This window comes from Meleagris gallopavo, chromosome 4 (genome assembly GCF_000146605.3).
Source record: "Meleagris gallopavo isolate NT-WF06-2002-E0010 breed Aviagen turkey brand Nicholas breeding stock chromosome 4, Turkey_5.1, whole genome shotgun sequence".
Taxonomy (NCBI): Eukaryota; Metazoa; Chordata; class Aves; order Galliformes; family Phasianidae; genus Meleagris; species Meleagris gallopavo.
The window spans coordinates 62,851,787-62,874,156 of record NC_015014.2 but is presented as its reverse complement, the minus strand read 5'-3'; the positions used below and the strand labels follow the sequence as shown (position 1 = coordinate 62,874,156).

At 37.2% G+C, this 22,370-nt stretch overlaps 1 protein-coding gene across 1 annotated transcript in view; it reads right to left on the bottom strand.

Moving 5' to 3' along the window:
• Positions 1–22,119, bottom strand: part of SH3TC1 (SH3 domain and tetratricopeptide repeats 1) — a 29,414-nt gene extending 7,295 nt beyond the window's left edge. Inside the window, 14 exon segments of the mRNA XM_010710496.3 lie at positions 2–164; positions 166–443; positions 1,795–1,836; positions 3,883–4,007; positions 4,410–4,605; positions 5,481–5,554; positions 6,004–6,181; positions 6,872–7,015; positions 7,992–8,097; positions 10,580–10,707; positions 12,026–12,100; positions 12,972–13,241; positions 18,066–18,194; positions 21,718–22,119. Of these exon segments, the coding sequence (XP_010708798.1) occupies positions 2–164; positions 166–443; positions 1,795–1,836; positions 3,883–4,007; positions 4,410–4,605; positions 5,481–5,554; positions 6,004–6,181; positions 6,872–7,015; positions 7,992–8,097; positions 10,580–10,707; positions 12,026–12,100; positions 12,972–13,197 (1,735 nt within the window). The 5' untranslated portion in view covers positions 13,198–13,241; positions 18,066–18,194; positions 21,718–22,119.
• Between the last annotated feature and the right edge of the window lie 251 nt (positions 22,120–22,370).

Genomic DNA, 22,370 nt, shown 5'->3' with positions numbered 1-22,370 from the left:
TTTTTAACACTCAGCCTGCCTAAGAGAAAGCAGAGCCTTGCTAGTGCCCATGACATACCTGCTTTCTTTGCTAATTCCCTTGCTAAACTAAAAAAACTGACTAGTTCATCTTCCTCTGAAAAACCATAAAACATGCTATTAATGAACGTATAAGAGAAATCATTACAGGTTTTTGAAATCACTCTCATACTCTTTGCTATTTAAGAAAAGTAACAATGACTCAAAGACATCAGATTTTTGACCATCATCTTGATATATGTAGAAGCAAGGTCCTTTGGGTGAAGGAAAGATTTCCATATGTGAAGAGCTGGCAGAATCCTTTCCTTCTGTAGCTGGCCCTTCTGCCTGTGTGACCTCTAATTTCTTGAACTTCTCCACAAATTCTTCTATCTTGCCATTCTTCTTGCTAGTGGTTACCGTATTAGAATATAGACATGGAATTTCTGAAATTCAAAAATAAATTACAGGTCACTATTTAATGTGTATATACACGCAAAGGTCTTTCTTAGACCAACAGGGCTATCTATCAGTAGAAGACATTATGAAAACACTAGCTGTTAGGAAAGCAGTATGTTAGGGAGACAAATGAAAGCTAGAGAAAAAGAAATCAAGATGTGTCAGAGAGGAACAAGTATGGGAAATAGAGGAATGGGGAATAAAAGGAACCTGCCACATGTAAACAGACTGCTCATCAGTATGCTTGTTTCACATATGCCCCATCACCAAAATCTATTTTATTAAGCTGATCCAAACTACTTTGTATTTGAGTGTATACTTAAAATATACACTTTTGGTCCATATCTTCTGTTTTCGCTGTGTATTTATGAGAGAGAAATCTGTCAGAGAATTACAATTCAGACAAGGTAAGCAGAAGGATCACCAGAATCTGGAAATGTCCAAGGTCTGAATTGGAGGCTGGATAAATGACCCAAGGTAATCTGGGCATGAATTTAGAAAGGATTTAAGGTCTCAAGGAACCCTAAGTGTGAATATGGGAATAAATTATGCTTAAATTCTTCTAGGAAACTAAGGCAGATTAGCCAGGGATGGTGAAAATTGAGCTAATTGCACTGTTGAAGTCTGAAGCAGGTGCTGCTTTGCTGGTACAGATTTTCTGCATGCAATTACAATGTTTGTGGCTATCAATGTGATCATTGATCTAAATTCTACTATAGTGTTATTGCTGTTATTGTCCAAATTTAAAGAAAAGACATCATTTTTCAGTTTCCCCATTGTTATCAGGTTGTGATCATAGTGTAAAGCTAACAGCTGAACACCAACAGTAGCTTATTGAAGGTACAGATTTAGACAGCTTTCCTTGGAACTTGCTTTCTGGAACTGTTCACCAGAATCAAATACAAAAAATGGCATTAAAATAATGCAATGATAGTAACAGCTTAGCAGCTAAATGCCGTTTAGAAATAATTCTGCACTCTGAAAGTATCTCCTTTGGGGAATATATTTATGGGATTTTTTCTAGCAAACTGAAAATCTGCTGGAATTTAAACTACACACTTCCTAGGTGTCTCATAAACAATAATGTGTGGGGTGGTCATAGCAGTAAAAACAAGTTGTACAGTTGACAACTAGATGGCAAGGTCAACTGGATAGAAAGGCATTTAATATTTGTAAAAGCCCAAAACATCTTACAGCAAAACCCAGTAAAAAGGTAGAGAAGCAATGAGAGAAAAAGTAAGAATGTGGAAAGACATTAGAAAGAGAAAAGCTGGCAAAGATAGCAAAAAATTAGAAGTAACATTAATTCTATATTGAAATCATATGCATATTTATTACCACATTCACACGTTTTCTGGAATTCTTGTTCTTCTAATTGGTCTGTAAGAAAGAAAAAAAAAAGCCATGCAAGTTATGGTATCTTGGTTCTTTTTCAGCCTTAAATATCCTAAAATAAGACTTCTCAGTTCCTTGTGGTGGAAAAATTGGATGTGTCCTGTAAATTTAAAAAGGATGAATTTCCTATGTCTGACCCAAAGCTAACATGCTACAGGACTTGCCCTCCCATATATAATATTCACTGCTTTCTGCATGGTTATCACTGCCACACAACTAACATTGCAGAGCATGTTGGGGAGATTTTTGCATACAGCATTAGATTTAAATCTTCAAGTCAAATTGTTCTACATGTAGGATGCATCGCTGCTGCATTAAACCTGAATGCATATACTGCCTATTTACAAAGGAGCAGTGTAGATACAGTCATTCCCTCCACCTCCAAAATCAGGTACAAAAATACTTAAATACTGCTGAAAGAAATTTTACCACCACTCCCAAGGAAAAAACATGTTTTTGGTAATTTGTATAGGTAACAGTTACAGGCCTTTGTGACCATTCCAACATTCAGATGAAATGTGCCTAAATATATCTGTTATTTTAAGGGATGCATCTTCCAATTTTGTTTATAGTTCCATAGACCTAGATTTAAGTGTTTAGCATAGCACACCTGTAGAATGTTTCAGAATTACTATTTTATGTGGGAAATATTTCTCAAAATATTCCAGTTTCCATACTTCATTACGGGATTATATCCAGTGTCGTGCATACACTGGATGCAATGTAAGTGGTACTAAGTTCATGAAGGATATCTACACAGTCACATAGGCTCACAGAACTAGGACTATTTAAGCTGTTAGAAAGCCATTTTACTAGATTTTGTGATTCACCTCTCGTTGACTATTTACTTCTGCATCTCTTTTCTCTAAATACTTTCCTGAGTTTTCTGCCCAAATGTCACAGATATTTACAATAGTAATTGTATCTTAATGCTCTGAATGTCCAGTTGAGGAAGGGCTTGTAAATAAATATGTCTCATTAACTGATAGAGATATTTACTCAGGTCACACTTGCTTTCAGTAAATCAAGTTATGTTGACCAACTGAACAGTTTAAAAGAAAAAAAAAAAGCGGTAAAGATGGCTGTTTTAAGGATTAGGAAAGAGATGAGATGTAGCAAGTCTCCATTAAGCTCAGAAGACAGTTGTAGTATCTAGCAGAGGTCTAAAATTTTTCTCCTAGGTTTTTCTTTTGAGAGAGGAAGTAAGAGAGTTGTTTTGCTCACTGACATGAGTTGTGTTCTGCACCTAATGTGTGGCATGCCTAAGTTATTGTCTGCATGCACACAGACTCGCAAAATCCAGCTAGTGCATGAGTCAAACCTTCAGCACTGGCTCCTTTCACGTTGGGACCTATGGGCTCTTAGATGGCACTAATGAAGATAAACCTGTAAGATATTTGGCAAACGTACACATGGCCACAGATCAACCTGTGGCAGGATAGGAAATTGCTGCTCCTGGTCAGCTCAGTGAGACAGGTCTGTCAGATTGCCCTACATTAAGTCTGTAAAGAGGAAATCCCAATTGTCTCAACTACATTATGTCAAGCATGAGTGCTTAGAGAGATGGTGCAACTAACAGTGTTATTTCTTTTGCTATCTCTTTGATAGTTAAATAAAACATGAAGAGGTGTATGTTTGCGTTAGCTGTCAATATCATGCCACCTTTCCTGAGAAAAACATGAAGCAGACAATATTTAGCTGAATATGCTGTCTTGTCTAATGCACCACTCTTGACGTTTGAATGCTTGAAGATCTGTTCAGTTCAACAACAGCATTTGGAAACCCTGCTGTTTGATTCACTTGAAAATGGACAAAAGAGGATTTGTACATGCTCTGCAGGGAAGTCATGCATCAGCAGGAAAGTAGCAAAGATTATTTAAATGCCATCTCTGTGATCAAACAGAATGCCAGCATAATTCAAAGTAGCTAAATGGCTGGAACTTCATTAAAAGAAAAAAAGTTACTTATAGTATGGATAGAGGAAATTCACATATAACTAGTATAGTGAAAATGAGCAAAACTCACACTTACCTATTCTATACACAGAACAAACATCTGTTATAGAGGTTTGTTTCAACAAATGTATCACTTCTTCAACATTTTTTTCTTTTGGGAAGAAAGATAACTCTTCTGCTTTAAGAAAATCCAGGTCTGTTCTAACAAAGAAAGGAGCAAATCAGAGAACAGATTTGGTTTGAGTAGCTCACTGTGGCACTGAAGTTTGATTTTGCTGGAGATTCTAATGCATGATTTGCAGGTTCTGTTGTGTTCATTATTGGTAATGGTAATCATACTTACGCAGATGGGGCCTCCTAGACCCCATTTAAGGGCTGACTGCCACTGGGGAAGGATCTCTTTCTAGAGATTCCTCCTATTGGAGTTTTCTACTGTGAAACTAGGACATGGGTGAGCATTTCATTTTTGATTGTCTCTTTCCACCACAATAATCTTTTTAACTATAAACCTGTAAAATACCATCTTAACCATGCCAGTCTTCTAATTGGACATTTGTTAATTGTACACTAAGCCTCTTTTGTTTTCTGAGTTATGTCACTTACTTATTTCCAGGTAAATCCAGTTTAACATGACTTGTCTTTACAAAGCCTACATGGCCAGTAAACAAGTGTCTTCCAACAAACCATTCCATGCATTCAATTAAATAGCCAAGGATCTCAATTTTGTCCCCTTCCTGGAAACTAATCTCTTCAGGCACAGCACTATCATAATTCATCACAGCTAGACAGGATCCTGTTGCTGTGTAATAAAGAGATAGACAAATAACATTTGCAGTAGATACAGTAATTTAGCAATGCATTTAATAGAATAGCAACTTAGCAGAAAAATGCACTTAGCAAGAGACCTTCCTGGAATCCCTCAGTTGTACATCCAACACAGCAAGATTTGAAGCATCTAAAGATGATAAAGTTTGTTTAAGCAATTAAAGTTGTGAATAGCACAACATAAAGCTCACAGTGGCTATTTCCCAGCCATTAGATGGCAAGGTCTAAAATCTTTTCAAAATTGTAATCTATTCCATCATGAATGACAGTAGGAATTTCTTTAAGTCCCTTTTCCCCACTTCTTGAGGGAAGCACAAGCTTCTGAACTAACTTACAAAATCAATATTAGATAAAATGCAGTTATATAGCAGTCCATGCAATATTAAGACAGACATATATGGCAGAAAATAATCCATATTTACTCTCTAACCTGAGCCCACTTGCATGAGTTTTATTTCTCTGGCAGTATTAGATAAAGCAGTACATGTGAAAAGGGCACAAAAATTACATCAGTGAATATTCTTATTTTAAAGTTTATTTTCAAATCTAGAGAGGCAAATTACTCTTTTCTACTTTGCATGTCGGCTTTACACAATATTTAGGACAAAAAGGAGAGAAGCCTTCAGAGTTTAAACTCAAATTAGACACGTCTAGCCATATAGTTAGTAAAACTCCTTTGTCATAGACAGAGATTTATGCCCTCACTAATTTGACCACAATGCAATTTGAAAGCTGTTTTCCCATCCTAATACAACGAAAAAAGATACTGAACACTTGAGAGGGTGTCCTAATGAAAGCATAGAGTAAGTGAATTTTCTAAAATGCTGATATTTTATTGGAACATCTTACCAACTTGTCTGATGGATTTAGATTCAGTTTTGTACGTAACATCAATGGGATCAGAATATACTTTAAGAAACCACCTGAAAGTAGAAAGTTTAGTGTGCATGAAACGTTTAACTAGAAGTTGCAACAGCAGCAGTGATATTTTAAATCCATTTAAAAACAACAAGATTCACCTCTCCCAATCAGTATCTTTCAATTTCAACAGTGTAAACTTCATATACAGCTACATTTTGAGTAATAACAACTTAGAGTGATAGTAGTTCAAAGGTTTTTTTTCTTTTTACTTGTAGGGGAAAAAAAAAAAGGCTGTATCCAACTTAAAGAATGTAAACCACCTTCTTTAAATGCTGCACTACAGGCATCTGAAACTAATTTCAGTTTCTTAGCATGGAAGAAAATAGAGCATTTGTTCTCCTTGTTAATGGAAAAGGGATGTTACACAACAAGCTGCCATTAGAGACATCTCTGTCTCAAAGTAGGGGCATGCATATGAAACATATATAAAATAGTTGAGTCAGGTACCTACTGATGAAAAGGGATCAAAGGCTCCAGAGAAACGTTAGACAGCATAGTCATGTCACCATCCACAGACCCATCTGCTACATTGGTAGTAAAAGTCCCAGTCTCAAAGTAAGTGTTTATTTTGCAGTCTGTAGCCATTATCTTCCTTACCAGATTGTCAGGACATAGAACAAAAAATGCCCCTAAAAAAGAAAGCAGTGTAGCAGATGCAATTTATGTAATGTTTTTGTGTCATACAAGCTTTAAAACTTGCTTCAAGAACAGTATTCAATTAAAGATTGAAAATCTGAGATTTCACAGATATTTTCTTTCCAGTTATTTGAGAGATTTTCATGCATTGCTGTCTAGTTTCTGTTTTGGTACAACAACATCCTATGAAGCACAGAATCCTCTATCACCTTCTTTTTGCAATATTTTGCAGCAGATTACCTGGATATATGCATTTATATTCTCTAAAGGATACAAGAACTTTTTCTATTACATTGATTGACAACCCTCCTACCCCAGCATCCTGCCTCACAGTAGCATCAGATGATGCTGTTTAGGAAAAGCACATGAGCCTGGCAACTATCTGTAATCTCTTTTATGTCTACAGGGTCTAGCATAATATTAAGTAAATTGAAATGCACATCCCTACCTAATCCTTTGGGCATCCAATTAATGGACACAGTTGTACATGATTTTCACTAATCCGCCTTTGATTCTACTGAATTCTGTTTTTGTTCCTTTCTCTCTGTGTTTCTATTACATACATTAAAAACGTTTAAATTTCAACTTCAGTAACTATTAAAGCGAGTTTTAAGATTTGCTTGTAGGATTTTAAAGAAAAATATTTCTCTCAAATTAACTTTTGCGCAAAGAATCCTCCTTACCTTCTTGTACTAGCAAACTTCTGTACATTAAATTTAATGATTTTTCATTTATCCAGACTTCAATGCCTGTCTCTTCCTCCTCTTGAGAATACAGCCAGAAAGATTGATCTAGGAATAAGTTTTCCATGCAGTGGTTTACAAAACCTAGGGGGAAAAAAACTTAAGACTTTGTTTTCCTTGCAGTATTACTATATTATATAAGAAAACTTTCAGAAAGACTGAGACTGGGGCATGCATTCAGATGACATTACTGTTGCTTAACCCATAATACATAACTCTTGTTACTACATAATAATGGCAAAATTTCATTCATTGAGTTTCATGCATTACATTTCATACATACATACATCACTACTTCAGGTGCTTAGCTGTCACATATTACCTCTGAGCAGTACAGAAATTCTTCGTGCCTACTATTGCTGAAGTAACAGACCATATCTTACAAGAGTTCCCCATAGTTCAGCCATATTTGAAAGATTTAGGGTTAAACAGAGGTAATCACTAGCAAGCTTTGAACAACAGGTGCTTAGCATCTGATATGAACAGGTAACTGAAAATAATTTCAAAATATAATCCATCATAAACCTATTGCCCAAATCAGCTGTGCCAATTTAAGCAGCTACTGTGCTTCAGGACAGTAAGTTCTTTGGGACAGAGACGATGTTAAGTAAATCACAACAGTGCTTGATCTTGGAAACTGGATCCCCTTATATTAGGACTCAAGGCTTTTGAAATTATATCACAGTTACAGGAACATATGGGATGGTTGTAATAATCAGCATGCGGTAGTTGGTAAATTATTTAAAGGATTTGAAACATTAGCTAATAGTTTGAGTCTAAAGCTACAATGAATAGGAAGGATGAGCAGTCACTGAAGTGCTATTCTGAAGCTTGGAAGATGACATTTGTTGCCTAGCACTGGGACAAAGGCAGGGCCTCTCTGAGGTGGGGGATGTCTCTGCCTTATCACCAGTACCAAGTTCAAGCACATTATTTATCACTATTAGGAGTCAATATTTTAAAGAATTTTAAAGTACTCTTCAGCAGGTTCCCAAACAGAAATTCTGTGCAGAGGAATAAAAAAAAAAAAAAGCATATTTGTATGGGGAAATAGCTTTACCCAATGAGTAGTAAGTTCGAAACTTCCATATTTCTTCAAAAGTTTTAAATGTTACCACTATTAGATCTTGATCACTGTGAATAGAGAGCAATCTAGCAGAGAGCTCCTAAAGAAAAATATCAAAAAACAACGTTTTAATTATAGTTTTACCAGAGTTGAGCACAATTTCTCACTAGTTAACACATTTACATACAATGTACTAAGGAGGTTTAAAAAAAGTCATCCAGGATTTTGCCTATGTAAGATATCTGTTCTTCCACAGATATGTACAACATACAGCCAGCCAAATTTTAATTTGATTTATTCTTAACAGTTATACCAACAATTCCAGTGAGGTTAATTTACAGAGAAAGTAGGACTGGCTGAGACTAAAGGCCTCTCTGGTTCAGATCTGCTTCTGTACAGTGGCCAATATTCTCTATACGGAGCGTGAAAGCCAGGCAAGCATCCAGCGTTACTTTCCAAGGATACCCTCCTAGCCCAGAGCAATTTGCAGCTTAGGAATTGCTTTTGCCAAAAGTAAGGGCTTTAACAGTAAATAGCAGAAGGGATTTTTTGTTGTCGTTGCTGTTATTATTGACGTTTAAAAACATCTAAGTCATCTGAGCTTAACTTTTAGGCTTCATAGCCTAAGTATTTTAGATCTGCACCATCTTTCTGCAGAACACCTCAGAGTTCTGTATGCATATTAAAACATGCTCTTTGTTATATCTGAACTTGCTACGTGTAGCACTGGTCCTGTGGGACAGTAGATATGGGACAGTCATTCCCTAGTTCATTCTTTCCACGTGTTAAGACTAATGAAAAACATTCGAATGCTACTTTTAAAAATATACATTAACATCATTTCCTCATTTGTAAGAGTTCATGTTGCTATGGGGAGACAGTAAGTTGTGAATTTAACTAAGATGAGCAATGATGATTGTTATAATGTTGAATTTTATAAGTTGAGAACTATATCAACATTCAAATAAGTGCAAGAAATGTATATTTGAACATACATTCTAGACAAAGACTGTTAATATACAAGCTAACTGCACATTAGCTGCTTAAAAACGGGGCTCTCTGATGATATGGGGTGTTATCTTTCAGAAAAATAGAACTGTCCAAATTTGACTCAAGTATCTGAAGCAGCAGCTCGGAAGTCAGATGCATAGCTGACTGGTGTCATTTTACTGTATCATTTTCCACTGCTGTACCTTTCATTGGGACTCATCACAAAATTGAAGAGCATCTTTAAAAAAAAAAATAGAAACCAATTTTGAATCTACAAAAAAATTCTATCAAACACTTTGTTATTTACAAAAAAAAACCACACCCACAAACAGAGCTTGATCCACTGTTTATTACTTAAATAATTTTAAAGATTTTTAAAGATCTCCAAATTAACTCTGATTAATCTGAATGTTTGTAATTCACATAACATGAATAGATTTAAATAGTAACTCCTTTTTGAAAATAAATGTCCACCTCAAGCCTCTTCTGAAAGGCATGTCTCATCACTGCTTTGATCTTGTGAATACTTCACCAGATTAAATATTAACAAGAGCCTGAAATCTATTAATAAATTGCCAACACATGCTAAAATATCTCAGCCTCAAGGGCTTCACGCACTGCTGAATATCAAAACAACATTCTAAGGAAACTTATTATAAATCTTGCTTCCTTTAAAGTCCTTTTCCCAAGTCTATTTCTAATACGGCCACAACTCTAGTCTATTTGTATGCTCTTTCCTTCCCCTTCTTACCCCTCTCCCTTCCTCCATCTCCTCCTAAACAAAAGCAGGATCAGAGCAGCAGGAGTACAGACTGTTTTCTCAGCCACAAAATCAGCAGGCTGGTGACAGAGGGTTCATGAAAAAAATCACATAGAAGCAAATACATCTAAGACAGTCATAAAGTCATAACTAATTAAGATGTCAGTGGTGGGCTTCCTAGGGATGGAGTCTAGGACAGGGAAAAAGAACACCAAAGGTCAAATTGTATCAACCTACTTTTTCCATTGGGAGGAAAAAGGAGACTTTAAACTGTATTTCTAGTAAACCTCATTGGTTGTACACAACAGGGCTTTTATATAAAAACAAATCAAAGACAGTTATAAAAAATGGCTAACCCTCTTCTGTGCAGTTTCCTATAGAAACCTATAGCTTTCTAGCATTAGGAAGCCCAATGTTTATACTACTCTCCTTCAGACTTCCTCTTTGGCTGTGTTCTTTCCAGGTAAATTACATGCCAAATGAGTGTATGCAACTGGAAACTGAAGTGAAGAGCCAGTATGAGGGCAGATCAATAAAGCAGACAAAAACAGTTTCCTGTGATGAAACTCAAAGAAGAAAAAAATTGGTTAAAACCTTTAAATATCTTACTTAGCCGGGCTTATTTTGCATAAATTCAATGCTACCACCTCTTTCAGTGATTTGATATTTGTAATGATGATTTGGAGAAGCAAAAAGAAATTCTGATCATTCAGATTCAAGCATGCATCAGCTAAATGGAAACTGAACCCAAGCATCTCACAGATGAGTTCAGCAGCATGGAGCTGTGTTCTCTGAATGAAAGCACCTGGCAACTCCAAAACAATTCACTTACACTGAAAACTGCTGTGACTTCCCTGCTGTCGTTTTCCAGAAGACGGAGCTGTCCTCTGAGCTGCCTTTGGAGTCTGGGATCAGGACATCCACTCTTGCGTCTCACCATTGTTAGTTTCAAGGAGATATCTGGAGAAGAATATCCATTTAAAGTTCTAAAGTTTGGTCATGAAGAATCAGATTTGTAGAACCAGAAAATCCCTCAAAAATCAAGTAGTCTATGTTAAGAAACGTTTTTATAACTTGAGAAGCAGACACGGAAAATTGAGCTGATGTATGGGCTGACTTGTTCCAGTAGAAATAATGATCTAGCACAAAGCATAAGATTTTTCTCAGTTTTGTATTGGAGGTCTCAGCTACACGGAGGATCTGCAAGCCTGTAGAAAACTTGTACAACAACTGTCAAACTTGGGGATGGAGAAGAGAGAAGAGGGGAAAAAAAAAAAACCAAGCAGATTGTTAATTTATCAAAAAAGACAGCTCTATGGACATCAAGAACATGCCTAGATTTCCTGTGCATATTTTTAAAGTCGAGGCAAACATACTAGAATCGCAGGAAAAAAAAAAAAAGGCCACTGTGTATTACAACAATTCTTAATGCTAATTTAAAATTCATGGTTATCTGACACATCACCTCTATTACTTCAGAAGATAAACCAAGCATGGGAAAGAGCTGTTTCTCAGTTAAGCTTCTTGAGTAGTACAAACCAAGACAAAGGAAAAACTACGTGATTAATACAGGTTAGTGTCTGACTTGATGGAAAAGAGCTCTGCAGAAAAGGACCTGGGTGTTCTGGTGGACAACAGGTTGGCCATGAGCTAGCAGCGTGCCTTTGCCACCAAGAAGGCCAATGGTATCCTGAGGAATCCTCCTCAGGATTAAAAAGAACGTGGCCAGCAGCTTCAGGGTTGAGATCCTCCCCCTACACTCTGCCCTGGTGAGGCCGCATTTAGAATACTGCTTCCAGTTCTAGGTTCCCCAGTTCAAGACAGACATGGATCTCCTAGAAACATTCCAGTGGAGGGCAACAAAGATGATGAGGGACCTGGAATATCTCCCATATGAGGAAAAGCTGAGAGATCTGGGACTGTTAAGCTTGCAGAAGATTGAGAGGGGATCTTATCAATGCTTATAAATATGTTAGTGCATGAGTTCAGAGAATGGGGCCAGGCTTTTTGTCTGTGTCCAGCAGAGAGGAACAGACAAACTAGAACAAGGAGTTCCATCTGAGCCTGGGAAAGATCATCTTTACTTTGAGGATGGCAGAGCTGTTACTAAATTACTTTTTTAATGAGAAATTCTCAACAAATTTTATATAGAAGTTCCATACTTCCATACTTTCATACATGAAATGTCAAGGCTGGAAGAATGACAATTGCAAGCACTGTTTATTTAGTTGTCTCAAGAAAAGCAATGAGAAAGCCTTTTAAGATGAAGATATCTTACCAGTTGGAAAATTCTCAGCTTGACCGAGTAGAATTCTGGAACTGACATTCATGCATTTTTCATTTTGTGGATAATCTATTATGATAAATAAATGAACAGTTAAGTGCATTTTCAAAATCCACATAAAAACAAACCACACTGTCATTTGACACACTGGAAAAGTACTAGCACAAATTTTTTTCCACTTCCTGCTGTACAATTCCCTAAAGATATGAAAAATATCTGAAGATCAGGTTGAGGTTGGATTTGAGGATGTTTTCCAACCGGAGATATTCTATGATACTACGATCATTTTTCTCATACCAGGTAAATAAATTTGATTTTATTGTTTTAATGTGAAGTTTCAAGATAACAGAGAATTGAAGGAAAGAAAAACTGACATCCAGTTTGAGAAAGAACAAGATTCAGACATTTTCTCTTCATTTACACCAATACTAAGTAGTGACCTCCACTTAAGCTTCAGTGCTATAGACAAAAGCGTTGCTTATAAAGAAATTGGTATATATATCCTAAAAAATTTTCTGCTCTGCTTTAAAAAAAATGCTTGTAATATAGTTGAGTGCAAAAATATCTTCCTTTTCAGAGCATTTGTTGATGTTATGTGGACAAAGACAAAAAAACTAAGAATACATATGCACAGCATTTTTCTGCCTCAGAAAAAAAGCCATAAAAGAATAAAATTTAAGGCTAATTATTGAACTATTTCTATATATTGTCTGCCCAAGTTGAGTTTCAGTATAGATCGTTTAATACAACACCTTGTTCAGCATGGGAGAAATACAGCAATTTGTTTTGTTGCTTTTCACAGAAAAAGCAGAAAAAACATGACAGCTTTCTGTTTGCTCAGAGCAAGGGATGTTTAAAAAAATAAATAAAAATCCATCAACTTAAACACAAAGAAAAGTCAAGAGCAGAGTAACCAGACAGGGTAAGATGGAGGTTTTACCCATTTGTTCTTGCAGTGCGTCTGTCTTGTCTCCGCCCCCGGCAGCGCTCACTGTAGCACTGGTTGCCTCACATATCCAGTCAGGCACACATTTTCCCTGCTCTGTTTCTTTCCTCTCAAGGTTGCTGTCTTGCTTTTCTGCTAGACTAGGAGTAGGGATCCCCACCTCCATGGTGGCTTTAGAGCTGAGCACAGACACACTGCCTCCAGCTGCCAAACTTGACATTATTTGCAGTTCCTTACAGTGATCCAATAAACATTATCAGCAATCTGAGAAAAAAAAAAAAATCATTACATGCATTAAGAACAATCTCACTATACATGCACATATTCAAGAGCTTTTCATCTCCTGGGGGAGTTATTTTTCATTATAATATATATTGTTATTTCACAGCCCACCAGGATTGATAACTCATCCTATTAAGTAACAAAAGAGAAAAAAAACAATAAAAGGAATATAAATCAGAAAACACAATTAATATGACAACAGCAGCATATTTTTGCTTTGTTATAGGGGACATTTGAGCTAGAATCAGCTATTCAAGAAGACAAGGAAGGAAAGAAGTGCTTGGAAGCAGCAGTTGGTTGTGAAAAGCTCTTCTGCTGCTGCTAGAATCTGAAGATATAATAGTGATGGGAAGAAGAAAAGAATGCTTCCCAAAGCCAGCTGTTAGGAAATAACTTTTGATAGATATCCAAGTTCCAGGTGCAGGCAATCTGAAGTGTTTATAGATGTCATATCCTCATTTTTATACGTTCATTTTAATAAAGATATTTTACCTTGGAAGTAGGTTTGAGTAACAGCAACAATGCAAGCCCTGAAGTGTATGCCCAATGATCATCGTTTATTCCTGGCCAACTTTAAGGCAAAGCCTCCAAGGGGAGCATCATTCACATTAACAAAGGTAATGCAGGGGAAAAGCATCATTTTCTAAAGGTGACAAGAATGGACACTGCATGCTTGACAGAAATGAGCAGACTGAAACCAGTTAAAGAATGAATCCTCTGGAGGAATTCAATGTAGGAAGTCTGGTACACAAGCATTTGAATTTTTCCTTGCAGTAAATCAGCACCCGATCCACTGCAGCCCAAGGCTGCCTGGCAGCAACACTGTTACTGGCATGAACACTGAGAAAAAGGAATAGAAATGAATGTGGAGCACTAGTTGCAAGCTTCTGTGCTTCCTTTACAAGGTGCGGACTTGAAACATTCTACAGGTCACAGTTCTTGGGTACAAGATGCTTTAGTTTCAGAAAAGTGTAACTAGGCATTGAGTGCATCTGCAAAGGCTTTGACTTTTGAAGACAGTGTCACCCACTGACACGGAGATTCATTTTCTCAGTAGACTCTCCTGTACCTTTTTGATTGATTTCATAAAGCCTCAGGATAGATTTTCTGTTAGTTCTGTCACTTCAACTTGAACCCAAATTGCTCTGTGCTTATTCTACCCATACTTGTTAACAAGCTGCTGTCATAATAAGTATACTGAGCTTGTAATCTTTGTGAAATTCCCACTGCTATTTGTTTTCCAGCAGAAATTGGTTTAAATTGAAGTTGATGATGGAAAGCTGCATTTCCAGAACACAGACCGGTAAGTTGAGTAATCTCATGTCCTTTTATGATCTATTCCCAGACCACTCTGGAAATTTCTCCCTTCTCTTGCAGTACTATGAGATATCTTAAAGCTTGTTGCTCTAGCTTTCTCTTTCAAACAAAGATCTTCCAACACTTCTATCCCTAACAAGTGCCATGACTTGAGTCTGTAAATCTAAAGAAATTAATGGCCCATATGACCAGTGGAATCAGCCTCCAGCTGTATGCCAAGGCAGGTTGAAATGCAGGACAAGGCAGGGATGTGTTTGCACAGCTTTGACTCCGTTCTACAGTAACTTCTGTCTTCTGCTTGAGAGTCTGTATGGTGGTAAGGATAACATAGGTTAATTCAGAATCCTACTTATAGAGGACAATGCTGGAAAGGTAAAACAAGCAGAACTTTTGAATGAATCAAGATGGATATGATCTGCTTAAGTAGTTATAGCATGTTAGAATCTAGGCCAACAGAAAAAAAACAATAGAAGAAAGAAAAGCAAAATGATGAGTTCTGAGCAATGTTTTCTTGTGTCTTTTCCAAAATACACAGAATGAAAATTATGATCTCAAAGATATTTGACAGCTATATTCAGCTCAACAGTTTCTTTTCCCATCTTTAATGTTCACCTTAGCCAACGACCACCCAACTTGTGCACCTCCATATAAGTACTGAGAACAAGATAGTAAATAGACTCCCTAAAGCTGGACAATCTCTAAGCATCTACATTTATCTTAAGGGATACAAATCTAGTCCTAAATGAGAAAAATGTCATTGAACTTTGCATCGCATCTTTGTCCTTTAACATGATAGAAAAAGGTGAACAATAACTACCCCAAGGAGCAAAATTATAACATTAATGGCTGAGGTGATACGTTCTTGTCCATTATCAGATAGTTCTAACACTAGTTGAAAGATTCAGAAACACCAAAGCAGAGGAAAATATTCAACCACTCTAAGATTTAGAAAACATTGATCTTCAGTGCTTGTGTCACTCTCAGAGATTTCTTATAAGTGTATAATGCTAACTTCTACCATTGTTGCTACAGGAAACTACCTTTCCATTGATGCAAGAAATGTAAGATGGGGAATAAATTGATTAAAGTTTTTTTTCCTGATACTTTGAGTAGTTAGTTTGTCCTTTATAACTAGTTCCAACTATCTATACTTCAGTGCACTGACAAAATATTCTATTTACAATTTAAAGAAAATGATCATCTGCTGCTCTTTGAGGCTCAACTGAGAAATTAATATTTATGAAGGATGTTGGCCAAAGAAAGCTAATGAACTTTCCATTTTTCCAAACCAACCTCTATTCAAAAGGTGCACACACAAGGCTGAGCTTATGAAGCTCCCAAGGACATTCTGCCTTCCCCTCCCCCTCTCACCAAGCACAGCAGCTGGAAAGTCCTGCCTTTAGCTGTTTTCAAACACAGTTCTTCTTTTCCCTACTGGAAGTTAAATAGAAGGTTTGTATTATCATGCTCTCTTCCTCTGTTGCTGCTTCCTTTTCTTTGACTCTATTCAAAGAATCTGTATCTATTTTCAAAACATAGCTAAGCAGAAGAAAAAGCATATCTTGACCATTTCCGTTTCCCTGACTGTGAAAGTTGAGGGCTTTTCCTTCATTTTTGCTGTTTTAATACGAATTGTGGATGACAGGAACACAGTATTTATCACTTCCGTTATCTTCCAATTAAAGCAAGTTGAAGAAAAAACTAATAACATCTGCTGAAAATCTTCTGTTTGTGTCTTTAAAGGTGTGTTTCTAAGTATGAGAAAGGTACTGAGTATATGAAATAGGTGATATTTGAAGTTTTCCCCAAAATCCACACAAAATGCAGTATTTCCTTTTCATTGATCACCTGCCCTTTCAGAGGCTCAAGACAAATTTTCTAACACCTAACTTCAGGTTACTAGTACTAATCATAATCATTTTAGTTTTCCAGAGTTGAGAATCAGGGACTATTTGCTGATACATGGGAGTGCTGTAGAAGTGAGAAATAGCTAAAGAATCCAGAAGTCAGTGTAACGTTGAATCAGTTTATCCCAAGAGGACAACTCAGGCACACTGGGAACCTCATGGACAGTAGAGCATTGCTGTCATTGTTCCTCTTGTGCATCTTTAAGGGAAAGGAGCAACTGCTACTACCTGCCCCTCCCCAGCTCACCTGAGCTCTAGCTGATCACAGGCAATTGTTCCACTTAGAAGTCTCCAGCCTCTTCTGCACCTGATGCAACAGAGCACCAGCAGCCCTAACTTATCTCATGCTGTGCTGCATTCCTCTGGCACTGCAGACCAAATGAGGCAGCTAGTGAAATCTATACTATCCTCAAATGAAGCACATTCAACTGTATTTACATCCTTGATCTTGTTGCTCTGCTTTGTCTCCTGCATGCCTTATGCATATGTCACACAATGCCTTAGACTACTAGTAGAAGTAGTACTAGTATTACTAGTAGTAGTAATATGGTCTACCTAAGTCACTTTTCAATCTGATGGCCAAGTAGCTTTTTTATTATTCCTTCTTCTGTTTCTCCTAACCCAAGTTTACCTCACATCTTCCTTATTGGACTAAAAATATCTTATAACACCATTATGAACTTTATCCTTGGAGTAAGACAGCCTTGATCTGCTTGAAATTCAATCATAGGCGTGAATTAAAAACAGAACTCATACTGTGGGCTGTAGAAGCAACACTTAAAACAGCAAGCTTTCCTCCTTCACTGCAAAGTAAAGCAAAGTAAAGCAAATCTGTGATAAAGTCACATGGACTTAGGCATCTGAGTGCCCTCCAAAAATGGAAGACAGACTTCTTTATCACCTAAGTCACTTTAGTTTACTAAGAATTGATAACTAAACTATGTTGCAAGCAGTATCATTGTTCATGTTTTGTCTACAAACAAGTCCCAGCAAGCTTCAAGTCTGAAAATAGATTTCCCTCAGGAGTTTTAACCCTCTCGTGATTCATTTTCTTCTCACTCCAGTAGCACTGAAGTAAACTTTCCACTCACGCTTCAGGTTCAAATGCTCAGTATATCCAAAATTTCTGAGCTTTGATAGTGTAGACTCAGAACTAATATTGCTGACTAAAAATACACAAGTTTTTGGATAATTCAAACGAAAGATAAGATTATTTTTAGGAAACTATAAAAGACACCAGTGCATCTAAGCACTTTACTCTGAGTGCTAAATGGGACAGTTTGGCCTGTGGCAGCTCAAGCAGGAGAAACACTTCTATCACAGAACAGAAGCTCAGCTCCTGAAGTCCTGCTCAGAACAGCACAGGAGCCTCCAGCAGATTCTCATAACTGTGAGAGATCACATACATACGTTCTTCAGTCACTTCATTATTGATACAAAAGAGGATCAAGATATCAAGATTATCCCCCTTAAGTGGCTGAAATTCTAACACAATGACAGTACACCTACAATCAAATACTAGACCACAGTACCTATAAGACAGCAAGACATACATGTAGACAGAACACAGGAGTTCTCCTACCTTTTCCATGTCCAACGTGCCCGTAAACAGCAGGCAGCTCCGTGCATTCCTCAGCTCCGCTCAGCGCTGACTCCAGCACAGCTCTTCCTGTTTGACCTTCTTATCTTTCCTGTTGATTGCACAGCCCAGCTGGGATGTGGTAAGTACAAAAAGTTGTCTATTAACTGATACTGTTAATTGAAAAGCTTGTTTGGGGGTGAAAAGATAACAACAACAAAAAACTTTTGAGAGCAGGAAATTGAGCTACTGAAGTTCATTATGCAAAGCAAAAATGTATCAAAGGTGCTGGAAGGCTCATTCACTTATCCCTGCTTTTCAAAGCAATAAGTCATTTTGGCATTTTGCATTAGCTACTAAAAGGTTTCATGGGACATATCCAAGCCATTGTGCTAAGCAAGCATTGTTCAGACAAAGGAGCAAATAGACCTTCAAGTGCAGCACGAGGTTTTGTTTCCTATTTGCTTTTGACCACAGACTTTGATTTTTTGTCATTATCCCACCTTGAAAAAGCCTTGTGAAGAATACCTGACAGTGATCTCTATCACAAGACTTTGTCAATGATCCCCATGCCACAAAGGCAAGGGAAGGAAGAAAAATCCACTATATCCAAATCTGTTGGATTTTTGCCCTCCAGGCTGAGATGAAGGTAACTTAGTTTCTACCTTCTCTTCCTGCCTGATGTACTGAAAGTTCCACACACCATTGCGTTGTGGGTAAGCACTGAGTACCTCAAATAGCAGTGGTATGGGCTGTCTTCAGTATCTCAGCAGAGGACAGAACAGATAGTGCCTGCCCGCAACCTGGCATCACAGGCATCTTTAGTCAGCAAAACTGCAACATGCACTTAAGTTGCTTTTAGACTTTATAATTAAAAAAAAAAAAAAGTGATTTATTACAAATCATACTCTCACCTTACATCATCCTATTATACTAAATTAACATGAATTACAAATGCAGCTTCACACAGATCAGCCAATCTGTTCCTGCCTGCAGTGTGCTTGGGAACATTACATCCTTCAAGAAATTATCAAGTTGGAAGGTATTCAAGTAATTGTACAAATCACACCTAACCAGCCATCCCCATTGGAACTGATTTGATATTGCTCCTTGACACAGTATACAAGCTTGTGTTCTAGTGCCAAATAATTTTTATAGTAGCTATGCCTAGAGCATGAAATAACATATTTCTGTAACCATTTTACAAACAAGTTTTCTATTACTTTTTCATATGTCTAAATCTTTGTCACATTTGTATTATTTTTATACTATAGAATTATCTTCAATCATATTTTATTTCTTCAGTTCTTCACTGGTATTCCTATCATCACCTTGCCCTTTTTTTTTGGGGGGAGGGGGGTGGGGGGGGAGGGGGCGGGAAGCAACTGGAACCTGTTTTCCCCATAATGAATACTAACCTTCCACCCTCTGTTTCTACAGTGACATCACTGCAGAATCTGTACACATGTACTGCTGTTTTGTGTGTCCCTAAAAATCACACAGTTATTTTAGAAAAGTGAAATCAGGAGATACACATCATCTTTAAGGAAATATGTAAAAATATCAACAAATGAGCTGCAGTTTCCTCAGCTCTCTGTTCAGTACTTTCTTCTTCAGCTATCCTCTGTGATTTTACTCGAGATGTCTGTTGACACACAGAAAAGTGGAAATAGGAAAACAAAGTTTTCAGCTTCAGGATAACAGTATCAAATATTTGTCCTTCTGCCTTCTCAAAAACAGGACCAGCCCGCATTACAGAAAAGTAACTCAATAGCCTTACTGAAGTTACGTAAGGCCAGTCCATGAAATAACTGCAGAGATAAATATACTGTAGCAAACAGGAAAAAGACAAAGGTATCAGGGTAGTTTCTGTACCAGTGATCACATCTAGTAAGCTTCATTTTAATCACACTGAGATTTGCTGCACGTGAGTTGTGCCATCTGCTCAGGTTTCCTTACTTGGAAGAGCAGGCTTCAGAATCTTCATTAAGGCTATTAAAATTACAAGCTGACCTTATGGGCCTGTTTACATGTGTAGCCCCCATTCTTTTCAGGAATATTAAAAGAAGCTGCCAGCAGGACATTGCATATGGGGAAAAAAAAAAAAAAAAAAAAAGACTTCCTCTAATTGTCTCTCTCTAGCACTGCTGTTCATCATCCTGTTTGTCTGCCCTTCTGCAGCTGTGTGTTTGTCCAACAGCTTTTCACTGCAGCAGCCTGCACTGGGAAAAACAACACATTTTAATATTCAGGCCAGGCTACACCTTCCATTATAACTACTCTTCCATCACAGCTGCAGACACATGTATAAAGGAATATTTTGGCCTTCTACTAAAGGGACCAAGTTTAGCACTTCAGCACATTGAAATGTAACATATTTGTAACCAGTAACTGCTAACTGATAGCAAAGAACAAATCCAGGCAGAAAAGAATCTGTGTGCTTTATTAAATTGCTGCCTGATAGTCTTTCATCTCAAGCCCACTAAATGTCACAAAAGTTATTTTCCCTTGCTTAATCCTACAATAAAAAGATCCTTTTCTATGCAATGCTTTGCTCAGATCAGTATTCTTCACTACATATGGCATGCATGACAAGCTAGGAGTCATGCAAGATACTGCTTTCTTATCTAAACCAGCCTATTTCTATTTCATCCAGCAGCTGAAGTACACTCACTTAAAAAAAACAACCAAACGTACAAACAACATAAATCAACAATGTAATGCAACCAAAACTACAATCTTAAGACAAACACCAGCTGAGCACATACATGTGAAATCTATACAGTCATATATACATATATGTATATATATACACACACACATACACTTAACAGGCTTATTGATATTCATGGATGTTACTGTGTTGATGTTTCACAAGTTACACAAAGCTTCCATAAAAAAAACAGGTTTAGCCATATGTTTCCTTTTGATTAAGGCATTATCTCTCCATGGTGACTGCATGTGTTGTTGAGTAAGGAGTTAAAGTGTTTTCTTCCGGAGTCTTGTCATCTTTTCCCCTGCCTGTTTGGAACCAAATAGTTTTACTTTCCCCATGCTTTGAAAAAAACACTATCCCAGCTCCACAGGCTAGGCTGGAAAGGAAAAACAGAAAACATGAAAAGAAAAATATACTTCCATCCATCTGCAAGGAAACACTGTCGCCTTGTAGTCTGCAGGAAAACGCTGAGTCAAAACATCCAGCTGTTGCACTGCTTAAGCCCTGTTCCTCAGCTATTTACCTAGCTCACCAAACAGCAGTGCAGAGTACTTACAATTATCACATTCTAATAATAGATGCTATTAAGCTCAATATTCCTAGCCACAAGCCACAGCTTGTCACACACCTGACAAAGCTTCTTCCTAAGTTCAACAGCTCCTGAGAATCACTGCTACCAGCCTGAGGGCATTTTTGGCCAGGGACCAAAAAACCAACACACTCCTCCTACCAGCAGAAACATTCAGGCTCCTATTCCAGGCCAGAAGTTCACGACATGATAGGACTCCCTGGTCTATTTCAGACATAACATGGATTTTAAGCTTCCACATATAAGAGAGAGGAAAAAAAAAAAAATAAATCACAGAGCAACAACAAACCACACACCCCTTCTAGAATAGCTTCATCAGCTCATAATAAAAATGGGTAATTCACTCTTACCACTTGGAAGATATGATTTTTTTCTTCCTTTACTTTCTGGATTACTGTGATTCATTTTCTGACCCACAGGCACAACACCATACTGTAATTCACAACATTTTTAGTCACAAAGGAAGCTTTTACTTTTGCTCCGAAACCAAAGCCATCAGTCTGTACCCACAAGCTCCAGTACAGGCAATAAGCTTTTCCTAATTTATCATTGCTAGTGTTGTTTTTGTTTGTTTGTTTTTTTTATTGAATTCCCAATGTCTTGTCTTGAGAATTAACAAGCCCTATTTAGATAAACAAAGCCTGAAGATTACAGAGAACATATACAATATTTTAATAAGGAGGCAATAGTACCACTCTTCTACAAAATTCCAACTAGTAAGAGGAATAATAAAGATGAAGTAACAATTGACCCAATTTCATTCTATCCAAACTTCAATATAAAGCCTACAAGACCTTCCTTCGTCTTCACTAACATCAAAGCTACCTTTTATAGCACTGTTGGTAATTGAAAGGAAAATACTGGCACTTCCTTTTGTAATCAGGTAGATTGATTTTTCATTAACATTTCCAGCTGCTTGAAGTTTTCTAGTAGAAATAAGAGTAAATTCTTGCTGAAGGTTACTAATAAAAATAACCTTTCTAGAGTTACCTAAGAAATAACT